Below are 27,160 nucleotides of genomic sequence, written 5' to 3'. Positions count from 1 at the left end.
CTGACACTTATCGCTGCACTGCACAAGATTGTGCAGTTACTCCTAGTTACTGGATGGGGGAGTCTGGTCTTCAGTCATCTCGGATCCCCTTGCCACTGGACCAAGGCCTTGCTCCGTCAAGCCCGTATGGTAGCTGGTGTGCAATGGCCACTCCACGTTAAAAGAGCTCATTCACAGGCGTCTTTCACCCCTTTAAAATGAAGCTCGGGACCTGGAATGTAAGGACCCTAATGAACAACCCCAACAGTGACAGGCCAGAACGGCATACTGTTATCGTTGCCTGGGAGCTCAGACATTTCGACATTGACATCACCGCCCCCAGTGAGACTCGGTGGGCAGGGGAAGGCCAGCTCAAGGAACAAGGTGGCAGTTACACCTTCTTCTGGAAAGGTGAACCAGGAGAAGATCGCCACCTCCACGGGGTTGGCTTCACCATTAAAATCAAACCAGTTGGTCGTCTCAAAGACACCCCTTACTGGATAAACGAGCGCCTCATGACCCTTTGGCTCACGTTAGCCCAGAAGCAACGCACTACAATCCTCAGCGCATACACCCCAACACTGGACACAACAGATGAGTCCAAAGATGAATTTTACTCCAGCCTCGAGCAATCCCCGCCCGAGTCCCAGTGGTTGATAAGCTGATCCTCCTTGGCGACTTCAACGCCAGAGTTGGGAAGGACACAGATCTTTGGGGAGATGTAATCGGAAGAGAGAGGGTAGGGAAATCCAACACCAACGGTACCCTGCTCCTGATAAAATGCCTAGAACACGGCCCTGTCATAGAAAACGGAGTCACACACCATTCAACAAACAGATATTCAATTTTACTGATATGTAAAAGCAATGTGGAAATTAAGATCGGTATAAAAATCCCTTCACTGCTTTAAGTGTGTCTGACTGGAATATCTTCCTTCTTCACTAGGATTTCAGAAAATATTCTTTGAAAGTGCAACACAACACAGAAAAGGCTAGTTATAAAAATTGAACAGGAGCGTCCAATGGAGAGGTTTCACAAGGCACTGCCCCATAGGCCTACACAGCCTGCAGACTCTTGTTTATGGAATTCACCCCACGTCAATATTAACTGGAAGGCTGCTCCTGGTTCAAGCTGCCACTCTCTTCTGATACAAAGAGAGACACTGCACTGCTTACTGAAGTTTCCTGCTTCTGCTGTCAGTCACTGGCCCCCCTCATCTCTCTGTCACTAGGAGGATGGTGTCTCACATAAGCCCACATTAAGAGTGATATGGCCTGGCCTTGGGAGAAATCTCTGCTCACTCACATCCAGCCTTTTGAGTGCGATATTTCTCATCACTAACTGGCCATTTGATCCTTTTGTTTACATCACCTCACAGGTACAGATGAGAGAGCAGCAGCCTATTGCCAGCACTCAAGGACTGACCCCTAAACATCCTCTACCTTCCATCATATTTACTCAGTTACTGCCATCTGGTATCAGGTTAGGATTGCCAAATAAAGATTAAGTTCCATTGTTGTGAGCAAACACAGGAGAAAAATCATAGGGATATTAATAAACAGTATTTTCTTTTAATTTTCTTTGAGTTAGTTGGAGATAGGGAGAGAAGGCTAATTGACCAAGTGGGGTAGTTGGAGGGAGATGTCAGATGATGAAACCTCCAGGACTTTGTCAACCCCAAATCATGTGTCTCCAACTTTCAATAAAATTGTGAAACCAACAATGATCCAACACAAGCTCTCTGACTGCAGCTTGATTTGGAAACTGTATCCATGATTGATTCCTATGCAATTTATGTAGAACACAAGCAACAGAGTTATATAGGCTGCAACGGAGGGCTTTTTAACTCCATGGAACGTGCTTTGAGCTCAAGTAGCCTTGCTGCATTAACTCAGTGGTAGGTAGCATCATACAGCCATGGGTCAGTTACTGCCCTGTACCATCCACACAGGTCCCATCACATCCCTGGGCATGTTCCTATGACACAATCGCACACTGAGGCAGATTCTAAATGTCTTATGGGATGTTTTCGCTGGTGCCCGGGGTCCTTTGTGTATTTAAGTATTCCTCAGCCTTTTTCTTTCTCTTCAAATGGTGCTGGTGATTCTTGGACTTGAGGTGAGCTGAAAGATAAACAAACCAATATCAAGATGAGTCTTTGAAGAAGGCTCATATGGACTCGAAACGTTAACTCTGTTTTTCTCTCCACAGATGCTGTCAGACCTGCTGAGTTTTTCCAGCATTTTCTGTTTTTGTTCAAGGTGAGCCTCACTGGAAATTCTACTGCCCAATAATCTCAACTTAACAGGCAAGACATGCAGAAACCTAGGGTCACTTGACAGGCTGTATTTGATGCCTAGCTTTCAGAAAGAGTTGTGTCAAATAAAAGATCAGAGGCTTTTTTGTCACTGAAGATTGAAACTATCTGGTCAGCTGCCTCTGACAGTTCCCTCACTTTCACTAACCTACTGGACCTAACTTTCTCTAAGGCTCCCCACCCACCACCCCACCCGAGCTCTCAACTTACATCTTCTCTAATTTCTCCCCCATCTCCCTTCATGGACTCTCTGAGCTCATCTTGACCTATCTCCTGCTCCTTTGATCCTCTTCCCACTAAATTACTGATCACCCAACTTTCCCTGTTGGTTAACATTTTGAGTTCGTATGAAGAGTCATACGGACTTGAAACGTTAACTCTGTTTCTCTCTCCACAGATGCTGCCAGACCTGTTGAATTTTACCAGCATTTTCTGTTTTTATTTTAGATTTCTGACATTCGCAGTATTTTGCTTTCCCCTCTTGGTCCCCATTTTCATTTATATCATGAACACTTCTCTCTCCTCAGGTGTTGCCCTCTCTTCTTTAAATCTGCTGTCATCACCCTCTCCTCAAAAAAAGATCCTTGACCCCTCGGTCCTTGAAAACTACCAATGCATCTCCAACCTCCCTTTCCTCTCTGAGTCCTTGAATATTCTATTCCTAAGGTTCAAATAGTACAGGAATTTGTGGTAAGATTTATAACATACAGAAAATAAAATAAATAATTGAATAAAATAATTAAGTAATTAATTGAAGCACATAAAGGTGGCAGGACAGGTGACGTGTCCTGGCTGCAGCACGTGGGAGCTCCTGGATGCCAGTGTGATCCAGGACAAATACATATGCAGCAAGTGTCTGTGGCTTGGGGAGCTTCAGCTCAGTCATTGAGCTGGAGGCTGAGCTGCAGACAGTGTGTCACATCAGGGAGGGGGAGAGTAACCTCGACACTTTATACCAGGAGGCAGTCACGCCCCTTAGGATAGGGTCTTTCGAGTTGGGAGGTGGCCAAGGAAAGGACGTTGTGAATGCGAGTGAAGCAGGAAGAGGACCCAGAGGCCAGGACTGCAAGAGTAAAAGCCTCTGCAACTATCCAACAGGTATGAGGTTCCCTCAACTTCGGGTAAGGCAGTGGTATAGTGGCAGTGTCACCGGACTGGTAATCGGGAGGCCCAGGTTAATGGTCTGGGAACCTGGGTTCGAATTCCACCATGGCAGAAAGTGGAATCTGAATTCAATAAAAATCTGGAATTAAGTTTAGTGAAGACCATTAAACAATTGTTGATTGTCGTAAAATCCGACCTGGTTCATTAATGCTCTTTAGGGAAGGAAATCTGCCGTCCTCACCTGGTCTGGCCTACATGTGATTCTAGACTCACAGCAATGTGGTTGACTCTTAAACGGGGGGCTTCAATGTTCATCACCAAGAATGGCTCAGTAGCACCACCACACACCAAGCTGGCTGAGTCCTGAAGGACTTATGGAGGAAAAGACATACTTGACCTCAACAGAGGGAAACAAGAGAGAAAAACATACTTGAGCTCATCCTCACTGACCTCCCTGCGCAGATATATTTATCCATGACAGTATTGGTAGGAGTGACAAACACATAGTCCTTGTGGAATGAAGTCCCGTCTTCACATTCAGGATACCCTCCATCGTGTTGTGGGGGAGATGGTGGCATTATGGTAATGTTGCTGGACTAGTAAGCCAAAGACCCAGGCTAATGCCTGAGGGACGTGAGTTCAAATCCCACCATGGTAGCTGGTTGAATTCAGCTAATAAATCTGAAATATAAAGCTAATCTCAGTAATGGTGACCATGAAGCTAGCATCAATTATCGTAAAAACCCATCTGGTTCATGAATGTCTTTTAGGGAAGGAAACCTGCTATCCTTACCTGGTCTGGCCTGCATGTGACTCCAGACCCAGAGCAATGTGGTTGACTCTTAACTGCCCTCTGAAATGACCTAGCAAGGTCAGTTCAAGGGCAATTAGGAATGGGCAACAAATGTTGGCCTTGCCAGCAACGTCCACGTCCCATGAAAGAATAAAGAAAAAAAACCGTGCTAAATGGGACAGATTTCGAACACGTCTAGCAACTCAAGACTGTGCATCCATGAGGACCTGTGGGCCATCAGCAGCAGTAGAATCAACCACAAGCTATAACTTCATGGCCCAGCATATCCCCCCAATCTGCTATTACCACCAAGCCAGGGGGTTAACCCTGGTTCAATGAAGACTGCAGGAGGGCATGCCACGAGCAGCACCAGGCATACCTAAAAATGAGGTGTCAACCTGGTGAAGCTATAACACAGGACTACTTTTGTGCCAAACAGCATATGCAGCAGGTGATAGACAGAGCAAAGCAATTCCACAACCAACGGATCAGATCTAAGCTCTACAGTCCTGCCACATCCAGTCGTGAATGGTGGTGGACAATTAAACAACTCGCTGGAGGAGGAGGCTCCACAAATATCTCCATTGCCAATGATGGAGGAGCCCAGCACATCAATGCAAAAGGTAAGGCTGAAGAATTCGCAACAATCTTTAGCAGCAATGCCAAGTGGATGATCCGACTCGGCCTCCTCCTCCGGAGGTCCCCAGCATCACAGATGCCAGTCTTCAGCCAATTCAATTCACACCATGTGATATCAAGAAATGGCTGAAGGCACTGGATAGTGCAAAGGCTATGGGCCCTGACAATATTCTGGTAACAGTACTGAAGACATGTGCTCCAGAACTTGCTGCGCCCCTGCCAAGCTGTTCCAGTACAGCTACAACACTGGCAAATACTCAGCAATGTGAAAAATTACCCAGGTATGTGCTGCACACAAAAAGCAGGACAAATCCAACCCAGACAATTACTACTCCATCAGCCTACTCTTGATCATCAGTAAAGTGATGGAAGGGGTCATCAACAGTGCTATCAAGAAACACTTGTGTAGCAATAACCTGCTCATTGACGCCCAGTTTGGGTTCCGCCAGGGCCACTCAGCTCCTGACCTCATTACAGTTTTGGTTCAAACATGGACAAAAGAGCTGAACTCCAAAGGTGAGGTGAGAGTGACTGCCCTTGACATCAAGGCAGCATTTGACCGAGTGTGGTATCAAGGTGCCCTAGCAAAACTGGAGTCAATGGGAATCAAGGGCAAAACTCTCCACTGGCTGGAGTCATGCCTAGCACAAAGGAAGGTGATTGTGGTTATCGGAAGTCAATCACCTCAGGTCCAGGATGTCACTGCAGGAGTTCCTCAGGGTAGTGACCTGGGCCCAACCATCTTCAGCTGCTTCATCAATGACCTTCTTTCCATCATAAGGTCAGAAGTTAAGGTGTTCGCTGATGATTGCACAATGTTCCATTCGCGACTCCTCAGATACTGTTGAAATGCAGCAAGACCTGGACAATATCCAGGCTTGGGCTGACAGGTGGTAAGTAACATTCACGCCACACAAGTGCCAGGTAATGACCATCTCCAACAAGAGAGAATCCAACCATCGCCCCTCTGACATTCAATGGCATTACCATCCCACTGTTAGCATGCTGGGGAGGATTATCATTGACCAGAAACTAAACTGGACTAGCCACAAAAATACTGTGGCTGCAAGAGCAGGTCAGAGGCTAGGAATCCGGCAGCGTGTAACTCACCTCCTGACTCCCCAAAGCTTGTCTACAATCTACAAGGCACAAGTCAGGAGTGTGATAGAATACTCTCCACTTGCCTGGATGAATGAAGCTCCAACAACACTCAAGAAGCTGGAACCCATCCAGGGCAAAGCAGCCTGCTTGATTGGCACCCCTTTCACAAACATTCACTCTCTCCACCGCCAACAAACAATGGCAGCAGTGTGTACCACCTACAAGGTGCACTGCAGAAACACATCTTAGGCAGCACCTTCCAAACCCACGACCAGTACTATCTAGAAGGACAAGTGCAGCAGGCACATGGGAACACCATCACCTGGAAATTCCCCGTCAAGCCATTCATCATCCTGGCTTGGAAATATATCGCCATTCCTTCACTGTTGCTGGGTCAAAAATCTGCAACTCCTTCCCTAACAGCATTGTGGGTGTACCTACACCACAGGGACTGCAGCGATTCAAGAAGGCAGCTCACCATCACCTTCTCAAGGGCAATTAGGGATGGGAAATAAATGCTGGCCCAGCCAGCGACACCCACATTCCATAAACTAATTGAAAAAAAAGCTTGTTTGGATGAGAGTGGGGACTGCAGGGTGGATGAGCAAACTGGCTATGGCACCGTGGTACAGGAAACCATTCAAGTGGGGGGAGCAAAAAGGAATGTAGTAGTAATAGGGGACAGTATAGTGAGTGGGATTGATAATGTTCTCTGCAGCAAAGAGCGAGAGTCCAGGCGGCTGTGCTGCCTGCATGGTGCCAGGTTCGGGACATCTGCTCAGGGCTGGAGAGGAACTTGCAGCGGGAGTGGGGAGGATCCAGTTGTCGTGGTCCATGTAGGTACCAACGACATAGGCAGGACAAAGAAGGAGGTTCTGCATAATTAATATGAGGAGCTAGGCACTAAATGAAGCAGACCTCAAAGGCAATAATCTCTGAATTATTACCTGAGCCACATGCAAATTGAGATTGGGCAAATAAGATTAGAGAAATTAAGGTGTGGCTCAAAGGCTGATGTGGGAGAAGTGGGTTTCGGTTTGTGGGACACTGGCGCTAGTACTGGGGAAAGTGGGATCTGTACTGTTGGGACGGAGTATACCTGGACTGTGCTGGGGCCTTACGAGGTGCATAACTAAGGAAGTGGAGAGGATATTAAACTAAATAGTGGGGGCAAGGGATCAAATTGTGGTAAAGCAAAGAGCAGAGACAAGGCAAGAGATAAAGGTGTGAAATGATAAACAGAACGTGACAAATTTGTACTCTCTGTCCCTTCCTAAGAGTAGATCAGCGGACAATGCTAGACATTACAAAAATAATTTAAAAAATTATCTAAATATGTCTGTATCTAAACGTATGCAGCATTCGAAACAAAACAGATGAACTGATAGCACAAATAGAAATAAATAAGTGCGATCTAATAGCCAATACAGAGACATGGTTACAGGACGACATAGATTGGGCCCTGAACATTGAAGGGGATGGGCCATTTAGGAAAGGCAAGAAGCTAGGAAATGTGGAGGGGTGGCTGTTAATTAATGATGGTGTTAGCACATTAGAGAAGGACCTAAGTTCAGGAAACCAGGATGCAGAAGCAGTTTGGGTTGAGATGAGAAACGATAAAAGCAAAAAGTCACTTGTGGGAATGGTGTACAAGCCCCCTAATTGTAACTACACGGTACATCATAGATATCTACAGTACAGAAGGAGGCCATTCGGCCCATCGTGTCCGTGCCGGTCAACAAAGGTCTGACTACACTAAGATAAAGACAAAAAGCTAAAAGCTACTGCGGATGCTGGAAATCCAAAACAAAAACAGAATTACCTGGAAAAACTCAGCAGGTCTGGCAGCACCAATGCTGCCAGACCTGCTGAGTTTTTCCAGGTAATTCTGTTTTTGTTTCTGACTACACTAATCACATTTTCCAGCGCTTAGCCCATAGCCCTGGAAGCTACGGCAATGCAAGCGAATATCTAAATGCTTCTTAAATGTTACAAGGGTTTCTGACTCAACCACCTTCCAAACACTAAGTTCCAGGCTCCCACCACCCTCTGGGTGAAAAATTTTCTCCTCAATTCCCCTATTAGCCTTCTACCTCTTACCTTAAATCTATGACCCCAGTATTTGACCCCTCTACTAATAGAAAACATGGAAAATAGGAGCAGGAGTAGGCCGTTCGGCCCTTCAAGCCTGCTCTACCATTCATTATGATCATGGCTGATCATGCAGCTCAATAGCCTGCTCCTGCTTTTCTCCCCATATCTTTTGATCCCTTTCGCCCCAAGAGCTCTTTCTAACTCCTTCTTGAAAACATACAATGTTTTGGCTTCAACTACTTCCTGTGGTAGCAAATTCCACAGGCTCACCACTCTCTGGGTGAAGAAATTTCTCCTCATCTCAGTCCTAAATGGTCTACCCGTATCCTCAGACTGTGACCCCTGGTTCTGGACTCCCCCGGCATTGGGAACATCCTTCCTGCATCTACCCTGTCTAGTCCTGTTAGAATTTTATAGGTTTCTATGAGATCCCCCCTTATTCTTCTGAGCTCCAGCTAATATAATCCTAACCAACTCAATCTCTCCTCATGTGTCAGTCCCGCCATCCCAAGAATCAGTCTGGTAAATCTTCGCTGCACTCCCTCTATAGCAAGAACATCATTCCTCAGATAAAGAGACCAAAGCTGCACACAATATTCCAGGTGTGGTCTCACCAAGGCCCTGTACAATTGCAGCAACATCCCTGTTCCTGTACTCGAATCCTTTCTCTATGAAGGCCAACATACCATTTGCCTTCTTTATCACCTGTCGCACCTGCATGCTTACCTTCAGCGACTGGTGTACAAGGACACCCAGGTCTCATTGCACATTCCCCCTCTCAATTTACAGCCATTCAGATAATAATCTGCCTTCCTGTTTTTGCTACCAAAATGGATAACCTCACATTTATCCACATTATACTGCGTCTGCCATGCATTTGTCCACTCACTCAGCTTGTCCAAATCACACTGAAGCATCTCTGCATCATCCTCACAGCTCACCCTCCCACCCAGCTTTGTGTCATCTTAAAATTTGGAGATATTACATTTAGTTCCCTCATCTAAATCATGAATCTATATTGTGAATAGCTGGGGTCCCAAGCATTGATCCCTGCGGTACCCCACTAGTTACTGCCTACCTTTCGGAAAAAGACCCGTTTATTCCTACTCTTTGTTTCCTGTCTGCCAACCAGTTTTCTATCCATCTCAATATGCTACCCCCAATCCCATGCGCTTTAATTTTATACGCTAATCTCTTATGTGGGACTTTGTTGAAAGCCTTCTGAAAGTCCAAATAAACCACATCCACTGGGTCCCCCTCATCAGCTCTACTAGTTACATCCTCGAAAAATTACAGTAGGTTCCAGCCAACTCACACCTCATACCATCGTAGTTTCCTTTATTAAGATTCAGGACCCTAGTCTCAGAATCAACTACATCACTCTCCATCTTGATGTAGAATTCTAACATATTATGGTCGCTCATCCCCAAGGGGCCTCGCACAACTATATTGCCAATTATTCCATACTTATTGCACAAAACCCAGTCTGGGATGGCCTGTTCTCTAGTTGGTTCCTCAATGTATTGGTCCAGAAAACCATCCCATATACACTTCAGGAATTCCTCCTCTATGATATTGTTACTAATCTGATTTGCCCAATCTATATGCAGATTAAAGTCACCCATAATTACAGATGTTCTTTTATTGAATGGGTCTCTAATTTCCTGTTTAATGCCATTCCCAACATCACCACTACAGTTTGGGGGTCTATATACAACTCCCACAAATGTTTTTTGCCCCTTAGCGTTTCTCAGCTGTACCCATACAAATTCCACATCGTCGGAGCTAATATCTTTCCTCACTATTGCGTTAATTTCCTCTTTAACCAGCAATGCAACTCTACCTTTTCCTTTTTGTCCGTCCTTCCGAAATATCGAATACACCTGGATGTTCAGTTCCCATCCCTGGTCACCCTGCAGTCATGTCTCCGTAATTCCGACTATATCATATCTGTTTACATCTATTTGCGCGGTTAATTCATCCACTTTATTTCGAATGTTCCTCGCATTAAGGCACAAAGCCTTAAGGCTTATCTTTTTACTTGTCCCATTCCCAATATTTTTCACTGAGGCCCTGTTTGGTTCCTGCCCTTGATTTCTCTGCCTATCACTTTTCTTATTCCCCTTTCTGTCTTTTGTTCTTGTCCTTGATTCCCCCTCCTCTGACTCCTTGCCGAGGTTCCCATCCCCCTGCCATTTTAGTTTAAGCCCTCCCCAACCACTCTAGCAAATATTCCCCCTAGGTCATCAGTCCCGATCTTGCCCAGGTGTAACCCGTCCAATTTGTACTGGTCCCACCTCCCCCAGTACCGTTCCCAATGTCCCAGGAATCTGAAACCCTCCCTCTCACACCATCTCTTCAGCCACGTATTCATCCGATATACCCTGCTATTTCTACTCTGACTAGGTGGGAATCTGTGTGTGGAGCCAGAAGAAATGGGAGAGATACTAAATGAGTACTTCTCATCAGTATTCACCAAAAAGAAGGACTTAGCGGTCGTTTTGTCTAGGGAAGAGTGTGTAGATAGCCTGGATCATGTTGAGATCAAAAAAGAGGTGTTAGGCGTCTTAAAGAATATTAAGGTGGATAAGTCCCCAGGGCCAGATGGGATCTACCCCAGAGTACTGAAGGAGGCAAGGGAGGAGATTGCTGGGACCTTGACAGAAATCTTTGTATCCTCACTGGCTACGGGTGAGGTCCCAGAGGACTGGAGACTCTCATCAACACTCCAGGATACCTCCTCAAAAAATTCGATCGTATTTGTCAAACAAGACCTTTCCTTAACAAATCCATGCTGACCATCCCTGATTAATCAGTGTCTCTCCAAATACAAATATATTCTGTCCCTCAGAATTCTTCCTAGTAACTTCCCCACCACCGAGTTTACACTGACTGGCCTGTAATTTCCTGGTCTATCCCTTCCTCCCTTTTTTAATAATGGGACAATGTTAGCAGTCCTCCAGTCCTCTGGCACCTCACCTGTGGCTGATATCTCTTCCCTTAGGCCCTTGATATCTCTTCCCTTGCTTCCCTCAACAGCTTGGGATACATCTCATCCGAGCCTGCGGATTTATCCGGTTTTAAGGCCACTAAACCCACTAGTACCTCCTCCCTCTCTATGTTATTTTCCTCTAATATTTCATAGTCCTCCACCCTGATGTCTATCCCTGCGTCATCCCTTTTCCATTGTGAAGACCGAGGCAAAGTATTCATTGAGGACTGTCTTCCGGGTCCATACACAGATTACCTCTATGGTCCCTAATTGACCATACTCTTTCCCTAGTTATTCTCTTGCTCTTTATATATTTCAAAAGCCCCTTTGGATTTTCCTTTATTCCACCCACTGATGCTTTCTCATGCATTCTCTTAGCTTTCTTAATTTCCTTTTTAAGTTCCCTCCTGCACTTTTTATACTCTCTCGGTTCTCTGCCGTATTGAGTCCTCAGTATCTGCCATAAGCTTCTCTTTTTTTCTTAATCCTAACCTTTATGTCCCTTGACATGCAGGATTCTCTGAACTTGGTCCCTCACTTTGTCTTTAAGGGAATATATTTGCCCTGTAATCTCATCATAGTAAAATTCGCCTTTCCCCAGTTTAGAACTTTTATTCCCAGCCTAACCTTATCCTTTTCTATAATTATCCTAAATCTAACTGAATTATGGTCACTATCTCCAAAATGCTCCCCTACTGAAATGCCTTCCACTTGCCTGGGCTCATTTCTGAATATTAGGTCCAGAACTGGCCCCTCCCTTGTTGGGCTTTCCAAGTACTGGCTAAAAAACTTCTCCTGGATGGAACTTAGGAATTTTGCTCCCTCCCTACCTTGCACACTAAAACTATCCCAGTTAATATTTGGGTAGTTAAAATCCCCTGCTATTACTGCCTTATTATTCCTATACTTTTCTGAAATTTGATTACATATTTGATCCTCTATCTCCCCCTGACTGTTTAGGAGCCTATAGTACACACCCAACAGCGCATTTGCCCCTTTTGTGTTTTTTTACTTCTACCCATCTGTCCTCATTTGATGATGCTTTCAAGATATTATCCCTCCTCCTATTATCCCTTGATCAATATTGTGACCTCCCTCCTCTTCTATCCCTCTCTCTATCTCCTCTGAATACCCTGCAACCAGGAATGTTGAGCTGCCAATCCTGCCCTTCTTTTAGCCAAGTCTCGGTTATAGTTATGATATCATACTCTCACGTGCCTACCTGTGCCCTCAGCTTGTCTGTCTTATTCCTCAGGCTCCTTGCATTAAAATATATTCCATTTAGCCTTGCTAAACTCATTTCTAACCTATGTTTCCTCTGCCTTCCAGACTCACTTACTTGCATTTTAACTTCTAATTCCATCTCAGCTTCTCTCCCCTCTGAACTACTTTTCAGGATCCCATTCCCCTGCCAATTTAGTTTAAATCTGCCCCAACAGCATTAGCAAACCTTCCCGGGAGGATTTTGGCCCCGTTCCTGTTCAGATATAACCCGTGCAACTTGTGCAGGTTCCACCTCCCTCAGAAACTGTCCCAATGCCCCAGGAATCTAAAGACCGTCCTCCTGCACCATCACTCCAGCCACATATTCATCTGCTCTAACCTTCTGTTCCCAAAATCACCACTGCATGGTACTGGGAATAATCTGGAGATTACTACTTTTGAAGTCTTTCTTTTCAATTCCCTACCTAACTCCCTAAAGTCTGCTTGCAGGACCTCATTTCTCTTTCTTCCTATGTCATTGGTCCCAACCTGGACCATGACCTCTGGCTGTTCACCCTCCCACTTCCGAATACCTTGCAGCCATTCCATGATATCCTTGACCCTGGCACCAGCGAGGGGCAACATACTATCCTGGAGTCATGTCTACGGCCGCAGAAGTGCCTGTCTACTCCCCTCACTAATGAATCGCCTACCACTATTACTTTCCACACTTCTGCCTCCCCCCCGAGCAACTGTGTCACCCACAGTGCCATGGCCTTGGCTTGGTTGGCCTCCACAGGCCGAAAAATGGCTTGCAAGCACTTGGGGGTTTCCCTCACTAGCTGCCTGGTCCCCTTCTTCTGTCTGGCGGTCACCCATTCCCTCTCTGCTTGCACTTCCTTAAGCTGCGAGTGACCATGTCCTGAAATGTGCTATCCATGAACCTCTCAACCTCGTAAATGCACCATAGTGCCCCCAGCTGCCGCTCAAGCTCCAAAACCCGAATCTTGAGTTGCCTCCTGTACACATAGTCATACAGACTGCCAGGAGTGTCTAGGATTTCCCACATAGTTCTGGATGTGCAAATCACGGGATTGAGCTCCTAACTAAATAGAATATGGACCAGTGCTTTTATTTTACCCTTACTCCTACTTGAGCATAGACTAGATGCTAGATCCTCTAGGTGCTGCTGACTGTCTGTCCCAGGGCCCTCCTCTCGCACTCTCCTCTAGGTGCTACCTACTGCCTGTCCCAGGGTCCTCCTCCTGCACGCTTCTCTGGGTGCTGCTGACTGCCTGTCCCAGGGTCCTCCTCTCACACTCTCCTCTAGGTGCTGCTGACTGCCTGTCCCAGGGTCACCCTCCCACACTCTCCTCAGAGTATAAAGGAAAAGATAATGGGAGCTTGTCAGAAAGGTACAGCGATAATCATGGGGGATTTTAATCTACAGATGAACTGGAAAAATCAGATGGGCAAAGGTAGCCTATACGAGGAGTTGATAGAACGTTTTCAGGATAGTTTCTTGGAACAGTACGTTCTTAAGCCAATCAGAGAGCAGGCTTTACCAGACCTGGTACTAGGACTATAGAACCATAGAAAAGTTACAGCACAGAAAGAGCCCATTCAGCCTATCTTGTCCATGCCAGCCCGAGGACACTCAGGTGCCTTTTCTAATCCCACCTTCCTGCACCCAGCCCATAGCCCTGCAGCTTACAGCGCTTTAGGTGCAGATCCAGGTACTTTTTAAAAGAGTTTAGAGTTTCTGCCTCTACCACCAACTTGGGCAGTGAATTCCAGACACCCACTAACCTCTGTGTAAAAAAGTTCTTCCTCATGTCCCCCCTACACCTTCTGCCACTTATCTTGAATCTATGTTCCCTGGTTCTAGAATTCTCCACCAAGGGAAACAATTTTATCCTGTCCACTCTATCTATTCCCCTTATAATTTTGTACACCTCAGTCAAGTCACCTCTCGCCTTCTTTGTTCTGAGGAAAATAACCCCAACCTATCCAATCTCTCCTCGTAGCTACACTTTTCTAACCCTGGCAACATTCTTGTAAACCTCCTCTGCACTCTCTCCAGAGCTATTACGTCCTTCCTGTAATGTAGTGACCAGAACTGCACACAATACTCCAGTTGTGGCCTCACCAGTGTTTTATACAATTCCAACATTATATCCTTACTTATCCTTACTTTTATATTCTATACTTCTGCCAATGAAGGAGAGCATTCCATATGCCTTCTTTACAACCTTGTCTACTTGAACTGCTGCCTTCAGGGACCTGTGTACTTGTACGCCAAGATCTCTCACTTCATCTACCCCGCTTAGTATATTCCCATTTATTGTGTAATCCCTATAACTGTTTGACCTCCCTAAATGTATGACCTCACATTTCTCTATGTTAAAATCCATCTGCCACTTTAACGCCCACTCCACCAACACATCTATATTGTTTTGGAGATTATGGCTATCCTCTACACATTACTTGGCCAATCTTTGTGTCATCTACATAATTTCCCAATTGTGCCCCCCACATTCACATCCAAATCATTAATATATAACACAAACAGCAAGGGTCCCAGCACCGAGCCCTGTGGAACACCACTTGAGACATCTTTCCATTCGCAAGGACATCCATCGACCATTACCCTTTGTTTCCTGTTACAAAGCCAACCTTTTATCCAGTTTACCACATTACCCTGAATCCCATGGGCTTTTACTTTCCTGACCAATCTGCTATGTGGGATCTTGTCAAATGCCTTGCTAAAATCCACGTACACAACATCCACTGCACTACCTTCATCAACCCTTCTTGTCACTTCCTCAAAGAATTCAATCAAATTTGTGAGGCAAGACCTTCCTTTAACAAATCCATGCTGACCATCCCTGACTAGTCCATGCCTTTCCAAATGACAGTTAATCCTATCTCTCAGGATTGATTCTACTAATTTGCTCACCACTGATGTAACACTAACTGGCCTATAATTGTTTGGCATTACCTTTGATTCCTTTTTAAACAATGGAACTACGTTTGCATTTCTCCAGTCCTTCAGTACCTCCCCTGTATCTAGTGAAGATTGGAAAATCATCCTCAGAGCATCCCCTGACTTCCTTCAGCAGCCTCGGAAACAATCTATTTGACCCTGGTGACTTATCTACTTTCAAGGATTTCAACCCTTCGAGTACTTCCTCTCCCTTTATGACTATCCCATCCAATATCTCTCAGTGTTCCTCCTAGACTACTATATCTACATCCTCCCTTTCCTTTGTAAACACGGAGACAATATATTAATTCAAAACCATTCCCACAGCCTCTGCATCTACACACAAGTTTCCATCTTCATCTCTGATAGGTCCCACTTTTTCCTTAACTAACCTTTTAGCATTAATGTATTGGTAAAACATCTTTGGTTTATCTTTAACTTTACTTGCTAATCTTTTTTCATGCCCTTTCTTTGATTTCCTTATTTCCTTTTTTACCTCATCCCTGCACTTCCTATATTCGTCTAGGCTATCTGCAGTGCTTAGTTCTTTATGTCTATCGTACGCTTTCTTTTTCTGTTTGACCTTCCCCTGTATTCCTCTAGACAACCAGGGGGGTCTAGATTTGGCAGTACCACTCTTATTTTTGTAGGGGACGTGTCTACTTTGTACAATTAGGATCTCGCTTTTTAGTGCTTCCCACTGGTTTTCCACTGTTTAATCCTCCAGCAGTGCTGTCCAGTCCACCTCAGCCAAGTCCCTTCTCATTTCTGCAAAATTTGCCTTCCCCCAGTTCAAGACTTTTACTCCTGCCTTATCTCTGTCCTTTTCCATGGTAATGCTAAATCTAACTAAATTGTGATCACTATCCCTGATATGGTCGCCAATTGTCATTTCACCCACTTGCCCTTCTTCGTTCCCCAAGACTAGGTCTAGAATTGCATCTCCTCTCATTGGGTTTGTCACTAATTGGTTGAAAAAATTTTCCTGGACAAACTGCATGAATTTTTCTCCCTCGGTGCCTCTTATATTGTTTGAATCCCAGTTGATATTAGGATAGTGCAACAAGATGGGATTAATTGGTAACCTCATAGTGAAAGCACCCCTAGGTAGCAGCGATCATAATATTATTGAATTTTACATTCAGTTTGAGGGAGAGAGGAGTGGATCCAAGACTAATATTTTAAACTTAAGTAAGGACAATTATGAGGCCATGAAAACAAAGCTAGCTAGAGTGAACTGGCAAATGAGGTTAAGGGATAGGTCAGTAGAGATGCAGTGGCAGATACTGGAAGGGATATTTCAGGATCGATATATTCCAATGAGAAAGAAAACTTTCAAGGGGAGAACCCATCATCCATGGTTAACTAAAAAAGTTAAAGGCAGTATTAAATTTAAAGAAAAAGCATATAATTGCACAAAGATGGGTGGCAGGTCAGAAGATTGGACAGAATATAAAGAATAGCAAAGAATGACAAAAAGATTAGTAAGGACGGAAAAATTAAGACTGCGAGAGAGAGCTAGCTGGAAATGTAACGACGGATAGTAAGAGTTTCTACAGATGTTTAAAGAAGAAAAGAGTTAACAAAGTGAGAATTGGTCCTATAAAAAGTGAGTCTGGGAAATTAATAATGGAAAACAATGAGATGGCAGATGAATTAAACAGGTATTTTGCATCAGTTTTGACTGTAGAGGATACAAGTAATCCCAGAAATAGCTGTAAATCAGGAAATGAAAGGGGGGGAGGAACTCAGGAAAATTAGAATCAGCAAAGAAGTAGTATTGAGCAGATTGTTGAAGCTGCAGGCTGACAAATCCCCAGATCCAGATGGACTTCATCCCAGGGTTTTGAAAGAAGTGGCTAGTGAGATAGTTGATGCGTTGGGTTTAATTTTCCAAAATTTCCTAGATGCGGGGAAGGTTCCATTAATTGGAAAATAGCAAATGTAACTCCTTTATTCAAAAAGGGAGGAAGACAGAAAGCAGGAAAATACAGACCAGTTACATCTGTCATAGGAAAAATGTTATAAGATATTCTTAAAGATGTTATAGCAGGGTACTTAGAAACGTTTAAGGCATTCAGGCAGAATCAACATAGTTTTGTGAAAGGGAAATCATGTTAAACCAATTTATTGGAGTTCTTTGAAGGGTTCACATGTGCTGTGGATAAAGGGGAACCAGTGGATGAGCTGTACTTAGGTTTCCAGAAGGCGTTTGATAAGATGCCACATCAAAGATTATTGTAGAAAATAAAAGCTCATGGTGTACGGGGTAACATATTGGCATGGATAGAAGATTGACTAGCTAACAGGAAACAGAAAGCAGCCATAAATGGGTCTTTTTCTGGTTGGCAAGATGTGATGAGTGATGTGCCACAGGGATCAGTGCTGGGGCCCCAACTTTTTACAATTTATATAAAAGACTTGGATGAAGAGACAGATGGTATGGTTGCTAAATTTGCTAATGACACAGAGATAGGTAGGAAAGTAAGTTGTGAAGGGGACATAAGGAGGCTACAAATTGACCTAGATAGGTTAAGTGAGTGGGCAAAGACCTGGCAAATGAGTATAATGTGGCCAAATGTGAAATCACTCATTTTGGCAGGAGGAATAAAAAAAAGCTTATCTAAATGGTGAGAGATTGCAGAGCTCTGAGATTCAGAGGGGTCTGGGTGTCCTAATGCATGAATCACAAGAGGCTAGTATGCAGGTACAGCAAGTAACTAGGAAAACCCATAGAATGTTATACAAGAGTAAGGGGGTTATGCATCAGTTATACATGGCATTAATAAGACCACATCTGGATAGGTCTCCTTATTTAAGGACAGATGTAAATATGGTGGAAGCAGTTCAGAAAAGGTTTACTAGACTAATTCATGGATTGGGTGGATTGCCTTATGAGGAAAGGTTAGGCAGGCTTGGCTTGTATCCACTGGAGTTTAGAAGAGTAAGAGGTGACCTGATCGAAACTTTTAAGATCCTGAGGGGTCTTGACTGATTGGATGCGGAGAAGATGTCTCCTCTTGTGGGAGAATCTAGGACTAGGGGTTCATGGTTTAAAAATAAGGGGCCATTTAAGACAGAGATGAGAAGACATTTTTTCTCTCAGAGGGTTGAGTGTCTTTGGAACTCTCTTCCTCAAAAGGCACTGGAAGCAGGGTCTTTGGATATTTTTAAGGCAGAGCTTGATAGATTCTTGATTAACAAGGGGGTGAAAGGTTATCAGGTGCAGGCAGGAGGTTACAATCAGGTCAGCCATGGTCTTATTGAATAACGAAGCAAGCTTGAAGGGCTAAGTGGCCAACTCCTGCTCCTAGTTTGCATGCTTGTATATGTTGCCACCTCAAGTCCACACCCATCTTTCCAGGAACTGCATGTCTGAATCCCTCCAATCAGGTTCCTGCCCTACCACAGTACAGAAACGGCTCTTATCAAAGTCATCAATGACTTCCAATATGACTGTGAGAATGGTAAATTTTCCCTCCTCACCTCAGCCTGCCTGCAGTCTTCGACATGACTGACCACACCATCATCTTCCAACGCCTCTCCATTATTGTCCAACTGAATGGGACTGCTCTCACCTGGTTCCGTTCTTATCGATCCAGCTGTAGCCAAAGATGGCTGCACTTCCTGCTCTTGCACTGTTACCTCTGGTGTTCCCCAAGGAGTTATTCTTGGCCCCCTCCTAATTCTCATCTACATGCTGCCCCTAGGCAACACCACCCGAAAACACAGGATCAGTTTCCATATGCACATTGACAACAACTAGTCTAACGTTACCAACACCTCTCTCGACCTCCTCACTGTCTCTAAGCTGTCAGACTGCTTATCCAACATCCAGTACTGAAAGAAATAAAATTTCCATCAATTAAATTGGGAAGTGCAAAATCATCGACTTCAGTCCCCATCATAAACTCTATTCCCGACTGACTCCATCCAGCTTCTTAGCAACATTGAGGCTGAACTAGACTGTTCGCAATCTTGTCATTGTATTTGACCCAGAGTTGAGCTTCTAACCATAGATTCGTGCCATCATTAACAATGCTTATGTCATCCCCATAACACTGTCCAATTCCACTCCTGTGTCAATTCATCTGCTGCTAAAACTCTCATCCATGCATTTATTACCTCTAGATTTGACTATTCCAATGTAGTCCCGGTTGGCCTTCTGTATTATGCCCTTCATAAACTCAAAGTCACCCAAACATCTGCTGCCTATATTCAAACTTGCATCAAGTCCTGTTCACTCAAGACCCTGTGCTTACTGACCTACATTGGCTTCCAGTTAAACAACGTCGATTTTAAAATTCTCATCCTCATTTTCAAATCCCTCCTTGGCCTTGCCCCTTTCCATCTCTAATCTCCTTCAAACCCCACAACTCAGATATCTGCTCCTCTAATTCCTGTGATACCCTGAATTTAATCATTCCATCATGACGGCCTTGCCATCAGTTGTCAAGGCCTTAAATCCTGGATTTTCCTCCTTAAACCTCTTCCTGCATCTCCATTTCTCTTTCCTCCTTAAAATCCTATCTTTGGTCATCTACCCTAATAGCTTATGTGGCTCGCTGTGAAATTTTGTTTCATAACTCTCCTGTGAAGCACCTTGGGATGTTTTACTATGTTAAAAGGCACTAGATAAATTTAAGTTGTTAAAGTTGTTGTAGTACTGAGACTCTCTCAACACCTAAACCTACAGATTAGGTTGGTCTCCAGCTCCATTGCCAACCTGGGGAAAGTTTGTTGATTTCTGCCGGGTACTGGCAGAAATGCTGCAATTGACCTCAGTACCAATGGGAACTGGCCAGGAATTAATTTCCAAATCATTATTCACTCACCCTGCTGTACATTTGCAAGTGGAGCATGGATGTCAACACAGTGAAGTTAACACTCACTGTCTAACCTTACACATGAATGGATATGTGCACAAAATATCTAGCAGTGAACACTTGTCAGAGAGGAAAAGATTAGTAATAATCTTACTGTGGAGGAGGCCAATCAGTCCTGCTCTATGTAGAGTAGGGTATCAGGTGACAGGGTTAATGAGATTATCTCCACTCACAGTCCCACCAACTCCATGTGGGTTAAGGACACTCTCCCCTTGTACCCTGAGTCCCGCTCATTCACTCTGGGTTACGGTTGCAACTCAAACCCATTCTTACCCTTCCATTCCCGGTCACCGAGGATGATTTTGTCACACAATTCACACACCCGCCGGTTCCTCTTCCCCTCATATTGGTCATATTCCAGGGTTAGAGGCAGCACTGCAGGCTCCTCTCCCTGCAAACAAAGGATGCAACATCAAATGACAGCAACACAGCAGCTTGGAATTACTGAGTTGAATAAAACCATCAGCTTCCATTAAATTGAGTCATTAATAAACTATTTTGAAGAGTTCCAAACAGTCCATAGACTGGAGCAGAGCATGCTCATTTTCTCTGGCACCACAGGCTGAGAGCATGGTCAATAAAGCATACAGCATCCTAGGCTTTACCAACAGGGCCATGGAGTACAAAATCAAGGAAGTTATGTTAAACATGTATAGAACTGTACTGCATCCATAGGAAGGATGTGAAGCCATTAGAAAGGGTGCAGAAAAGATTCATGAGGTAGGTTCCAGAGATGAGGAACCTCAGCTACAGAGGTAGATTGAAGAAACTTGGACTGTTCTCCTTGGAGAAGGTTGAGCAGAGATTTGATAGAGGTATGCAAAATCATGAGGGGTCTAAACAGAGTGCATAGTGGGAAACAGTGGGCACACATTTAAAGTAATTGGCAAAAGAAGCAATGATGACACAAGGAAAAAATTCTTCACCCAGCAAGTGGTTAGTTTCTGGAATGAACAGCCTGACAGTGTGGTGGAGACAGGGTTAATTGAGGTTTTCAAAAGGAAATTGTTCATTACCCGAAAAGGAAAAATTTGGAGGTGTTATGGACAGCAAAGAGAGGCAAACTGAACTCCTTTATTTTTATCGCTGTCTGTCTGTAAACAGAGCTGTTTTAATTTTTGAAATAGGCTGTGGCGCGTTTCCCCAAACCCTTTGTTTGAGAGTTCGATTTTAAAGTGACTCACAGAAAACTCTCTTTAAAGTAAGGGTTCGCCAAATGCTGGGTTTGAGGGGGCTGGTTTAATTGCGGCCTGGGATTTCCCTGCAACCAGGCAGGCATGGCAGGTTTTGCAGTTCACATGTCCAGCCATTGGGATATCATGAGCAATGCTTAGAACCTCCGCACTGTATTCTGGGGGCACTACAATCTGGTGGAGCACCATAGGACCACAATACATAGGAGAAAAGGTAGGCCATTTGGCCCATCGAGTCTGCTCTGCCATTCAATGGGGTTATGGCTGATCCGATAATCCTCAACTCCACTTTTCTGCCTTTTTCCATAGCCCTCGATTCCTTACTGATTAAAAATCTGTCCAACTCAGCCTTGAATATACTTAACGACCCAGCCTCTACAGCCCTGTGCGGTAAAGAATTCCACAGATTCACTACCCTCTGAGAGGAGAAATTCCTCCCCATCTCTGTCTTAAATGGGCGACCCCTTACTCTGGGATTATGCCCTCTGGTCCTAGACTCTCCCACAAGAGGAAACAGCCTCTCAGCATCTACCCTATCAAGCCCCCTAAGAATCTTATATGTTTCAATAAGGTCGCCTCTCATTCTTCTAAACTCTAATGAGCACAGGCCCAACCTACTCAATCTCTCCTCATAAGAAAATCCCTCTATGCCTGGGATCAAACTAGTGAATGTTCTCTGAACTGCCTCCGATGTCAGTATATCTTCCCTTAGATAAGGGGACCGAAACTATTCACAGTATTCTAGGTGTGGTCTAACTAGTGCCTTGTATAGTTTTAGCAAGATTTCCCTACCTTTATACTCCATTCCCTTTGAAATAAGGGACAACATTCCACTTGCCTTTCCTAATACTTGCTGAACTTGTATTCTAGCTTTTTGTGATTCATGCACAAGGACCCCCAATTCCCTCTGTGCCGCAGCTTTCTGCAGTCTTTCTCCATTTAAATAATATTCAGCTCCTCTATTCTTCATGCCAAAGTGCATAATCTCACATTTTTTCACATTATATTCCATCTGCCAACTTTCTGCCCACTCACTTAACTTGTCTATATCCCTCTGTAGACTCTGTGATTCCTCACCACTTGCCTTCCCACTTGTTTTTGTGTCATCGCAAACTTGGCGATCGTGCATTCACTTCCCTCATCCAAGTCATTAATATATATTGTAAATAATTATGATCCCAGCACTGGTCCCTGTGGCACTCCACTAGTTACATGCCCTCCTTATACCAACTCCCTGTCTTCTATTATTTAGCAAATCCTCTATCCATGCTAAAACACTACTCCCAACACCATAGGCTCTTACCTTATTAAGTACCCTTTTGTGCTGTACCTTATCGAACATCTAATGGTTCCCCTTGATCTATCCTGCTTGCTACCTCCTCAAAGAATTCTAATCAATTTGTTAGGCATGATTTCCCCTTCATGAAGCCATGCTGACTCTGCTTGATTATATTATGCATTTCTAAATGCTCTGCTATTACATCCTTTATAATAGACTCTAACATTTTCCCAATGACAGATGTTAGGCTAACTGGCCTATAGTTACCTCCCTCCCTTTTTGAATAAGGGTGTTACATTGGCAGTTTTCCAATCCTCTGGGACTTATCCAGAATCTAAGGATTCTTGGAAGATTACTACCAGTGCATCCACTATCTCTGTAGTTACATCCTTTAATATCCTAGGATGCAACCCATCAGGTCCAGGGGACTTATCGGCCTTTAGCCCCATTAGTTTCCCTAGTACTTTTTCTCTAGTGATAGTTATTGTATTTATTTCCTCCCCCTTCCTTTTGCCCCTTTATCATTTAGTATTTTTGGAATGTTATTAATGTCTTCTACGGTGAGACCGATGCAAAGTATTTATTCAACTCCCCTGCCATTTCCTGGTTCCCCATTATTATTTCCCCAGTCTCATTCTCTAAGGGGCCAATGTTCGCTTTGGCCTCTCTCTTCCTTTTTATATATTTAAAGAAGCTCTTACTGTCTGTTTTTATAGTACTTGCTTAGTTTACCCTCAAACACTCCTCATCCACAGGCCTCCTCCAGGGGCTCTCCACTTACGCAATACTACCCCATCTCGCGGGTCGTAACACTCAGGGACCTCGACGGCTACTGCCTCAGAGCAGGCAGTCTGTGCTATGCGCTTTACTTCAGGATCTCCCTGCTGTGCTTTAATCAGGGAGGTTTGGCTGAGCACCTCCTCCCCGCCAGACATGTTTTTGAAAAAGGTGTCTGCTAACCAGACCCCTGGCTCATCCAGCTTGGGAGGTGGGGTGGTCCCTCTCATCTAAGCTTGCCTGTCTAGCTTGGGGCCAGGTCACTATACAATTGGGAAGATCCCTGGAACTTCTCCCTGCAGCTGCTCTGTTTCTCTTTTTTTACTTGGCTGGTCTAGAGTTATAGGGGATGATTCCACCTTACGACCAGCCAAATTATTCCCAAGTAGGAAATGTATTCCTGGCACTGGCAATTTAGGAACAATTCCTACAGTCACTGGATCCGAGACTAGGTCAGACCGTAGGTGGACCTGATGGAGAGGGACAGACATGTATCCTCCTCCCACTCCACTGATTAGTGCCTTGGCTTTCAGGGGGGATTTGGGGTGCGGGGGAGGCTTAGGTTTTTCTCTAAAATCAAGGATTGTGTGGCCCCTGTGTCCCAGGGCAGTACAATGGGCTTGCACACGTACTGGAAAGGGTACGGGGACACAGTTCCAGGCAGGACAAAACTCCAGCAGCTCACTAGGATTTTGTCCTGCTCGTCCACACATAGGGCAATATCCTCAGAAGGCTGGTTTCTGCAGTGAGGGTCCCTGCCTGATCACCACCTACCAGGCTATCCTCCTTGGGATCACTCTTGTGGTGCCCTACAAGACTCTCAGGTTTCCCTTTTAGCTTCCAGCATTCAGATCTGGAGTGTTCTATTTTGTTACACTGGTCTCCAGGTGTTCTTTTTTGGGCTTGAGGAGGACTTCTTGCACTCTCATTTCTACCTTTCTTTCTGGGTGTAACCCCCTTCCTATCCAGTTCTCCCTTCTATCTTTCCAATGGTTATGGGGGTAGTTTGGAAAGGGTTTGCCTGAGTTGCCAGGCCTAAGGGTGAGGTCAAAGCTATCCGCTGTGACTGCTGCATCCTGGGTTGTGAGGACATTCTGCTCCTCTAAGCGCATTCTGAGGTTGAAGGGTAGGTGGTTTTTAAATTCCACGAGCAATATCAGTTCTCATAACCCAACACAGATGTGCTATTTTTGAAGGGCAGACCCATTGGTCGAACACAATTTGTTTTAGCCTTTCAAATTCTAGGTAGGTCGGTGTGGGTTTCTTATATGCTTCTGGGGCTAACTCATAACAGTCTTGGTCAGTTCATAACTAGCGGACATTTCAGGAATCAGCATAGAATAGACCTCTAAGGCCTTCCGTGTCAACTGACCTTGTATCATAAGGGTCCAGATTTCTGGTGGCCATTTTAGCTATCCTGCTATCATCTCAAAAGTGGTGAAAAATGATGCTGCATCCTTTTCAGATTTGGGAATGAACCTAGCGTATTTAAGGGCTTCAAAGTTTGGTTCTGGTGTGGGGACATCAGGTAGATAGGGGTTTTCCCTAGCAGCTTCCAGCTGTCTGATCTCTCTCTCTCTTTCTGAGCATGTAACTCCATTTGCAATTTTCAGAGCGGGAAAACCCTTATCTTCTCTTGAGCTTCCCTTTTTCTCACCTGAAACTCTAGGTGTATTTTAAATTTTTCCAGCTTTATTTTGACTATAAAAGTTGATTAGTTTCAGGTTCTAACTCCTCATCTACCTGTTCTGTTTGTGGACTGAGGCATAAATACTCAACCAGCATCTTGAGTAACTCAGTTCTTTTCATCTTACTGGGTAATTTTAATTGTACCTCCCTAGCTACAGCTTTCAACTGCTCTCTGCTGAGGGATGCTAGTGTTTGGCCAGTTAAGTTGCCTTGTTGTAAAAATATCTGTGCATCAAAATTTGCCATTTTGCTCTGGTGTTGGGGGTAAAAGAATTTGCTGTGGTAGTTTAATTGTTTTAAAGATTGTTTCAGCTATTGAACTTTCCCTCTTGGCTTACAATTGGTTTATTTTAGTATCAGATTGAGCTTGTTTCTTAAATTTGGACTTTGGTCAAATTTTAGCTCAATTGCAATGGATTTTCTCTTGGACTTGAGACCCCAATTTCTGTTACAGACAGGTGGGAGAGGCAAACTGAATTCCTTCATTTTTCTTGCTCTCTGTCCGTAAGCAGAGCATTTTAATTTTTGAAATAGACTGTGATGAGTTTCCCCAAACCCTCTGTGAAGTCAGTGACTGCAGCAAACTCTCTTTAGAGTTAAATCAGAAGTATTGTTTATTCATGCATTCAAACTGGGGGATGGTCAGGTGAGATCTGCTTGCTGAAAGCAGGAGTTGCCGAATTCCTTCAAAGCTGGTGATGACACAGCAAGATGAAATTGGTATGCAGAGACTCAGTCCGCTCTACAGGCGATGACAGGAACGTTCCAGAGAACCTTTGTTGGTGCCCGAGTCCTGTTTTGGTATTTGGCTGGATGGAAACAGCAGACTACACTGGGAGTCCAGGAATGTAAAATTAAAATTTTCCAAAGGCCAAAGAAGCTTAGGTCATGTGGTGTTGCCCATTGATGAGTCAGTTTCAGGTTAACAATCAGTTTCTATGTCTCTGGTCAAAATCCATTGTTCACCTCAGGAGATAGATGGTGGCTATTAGCGCTTCCGTGGGTATAACTAGTTTTGATGGCTGTCTCGCTTTGTTATAAGCGTAGACTGTGGAACCAGACCGTCTGCTGTTTCCTTGCTTCATTGATTGCAATGGGTCCACACAACGATATATGTGAGATGCCACAAGGTTGAGGGTTGAGCTTTGTCCTGTAGTTACTGTTGTAAGTTTCCAGAACTGCAGCCAACTTGCAAATCATGTGACCTGCAGCAGCCATTTTTTTGTCCAGCAAAATCCATTTTTAAATAAGCAGAAAGTAAGGTTTTATTTAAACAGTTTATGATCGCCTTCACATCTTATGGACATAGGGCTACGGGAAAAAGGCAGGGAATTGCTCCTTCAGAGGGACAGCACAGACATGGCAGGCTGAATGGCCTGCATTTTTGCTGTAACCATTCTATGATTCTATGAGCTGAGTCAAGGTTTAGCTGTTTAAAAAAGAACTTGCACACATATATATATATATATATATATATATACGGGAGACATGCTGGCGTAATTGTAATGACACTGGACTAGTAATCCAAAGGCCCAGGCTAATGCTCTGGAGACATGGGTTCAAATCCCAAAATGGTAGCTGGTGGAATTTAAATTCAACTAATAAATCTGGAATTGAAAACTAGTCTCAGTGATGGTGACCATGAAACTGCCATTCGATTATCATAAAAACCCACCTGGTTCACTGATGTCCTTTAGGGAAGAAAATCTGCCATTCTTATCTGGTCTGGCCAACATGTGACTCACGTGACCCCAAACCCACAGTAATGTGGTTGGCTCCTAACTGCTCTGTGAAATGGTATGACAAGCCACTCAGTTCAAGGGCAATTAGGGATGGGGCACAAATGTTGGTCTTGTCAGTGACGTCCACATCCCATGAAAGAATAAAAAGCACCTTTCACAACAGCACGAAGTCCCAAAGCAAAAGTACTTCATTAGTAGGTTAGCGAAGTATAGTAGGAAATGCAGCAGTCAATTAGCACACAGTAAGCTCCCACAAACAGCACCATGATAATCATCAGATAATCTGTTTTTAATTATGTCGATTGAGGGATAGATATTGACCAGGACACTGTGGAGAAGTCCCCTGGTCTTCTTTGAATAGTGCCATGGGATCTTTTGCATCTGCT

General features: G+C 44.3%; 1 protein-coding gene across 2 annotated transcripts in view; it reads right to left on the bottom strand.

Moving 5' to 3' along the window:
• Positions 1-804: 804 nt before the first annotated feature.
• Positions 805-27,160, bottom strand: part of trit1 (tRNA isopentenyltransferase 1) — a 59,252-nt gene continuing 32,896 nt past the window's right edge. For both annotated transcript variants that reach the window (XM_078566893.1, XM_078566894.1), the window contains exons 10-11: positions 20,368-20,485; positions 805-2,102 (exon numbers count right to left, since the gene is read on the bottom strand). In XM_078566893.1, coding sequence (XP_078423019.1) covers positions 1,996-2,102; positions 20,368-20,485 — 225 coding nt within the window. In that variant the 3' untranslated portion in view covers positions 805-1,995. The remainder of the gene's footprint in view (positions 2,103-20,367; positions 20,486-27,160) is intronic.

Source organism: Cetorhinus maximus, chromosome 21, assembly GCF_964194155.1.
Source record: "Cetorhinus maximus chromosome 21, sCetMax3.hap1.1, whole genome shotgun sequence".
NCBI lineage: Eukaryota > Metazoa > Chordata > Chondrichthyes > Lamniformes > Cetorhinidae > Cetorhinus > Cetorhinus maximus.
The sequence above is the reverse complement of the archived record's forward strand: the minus strand, read 5'-3'. Positions and strand labels throughout refer to the sequence as shown.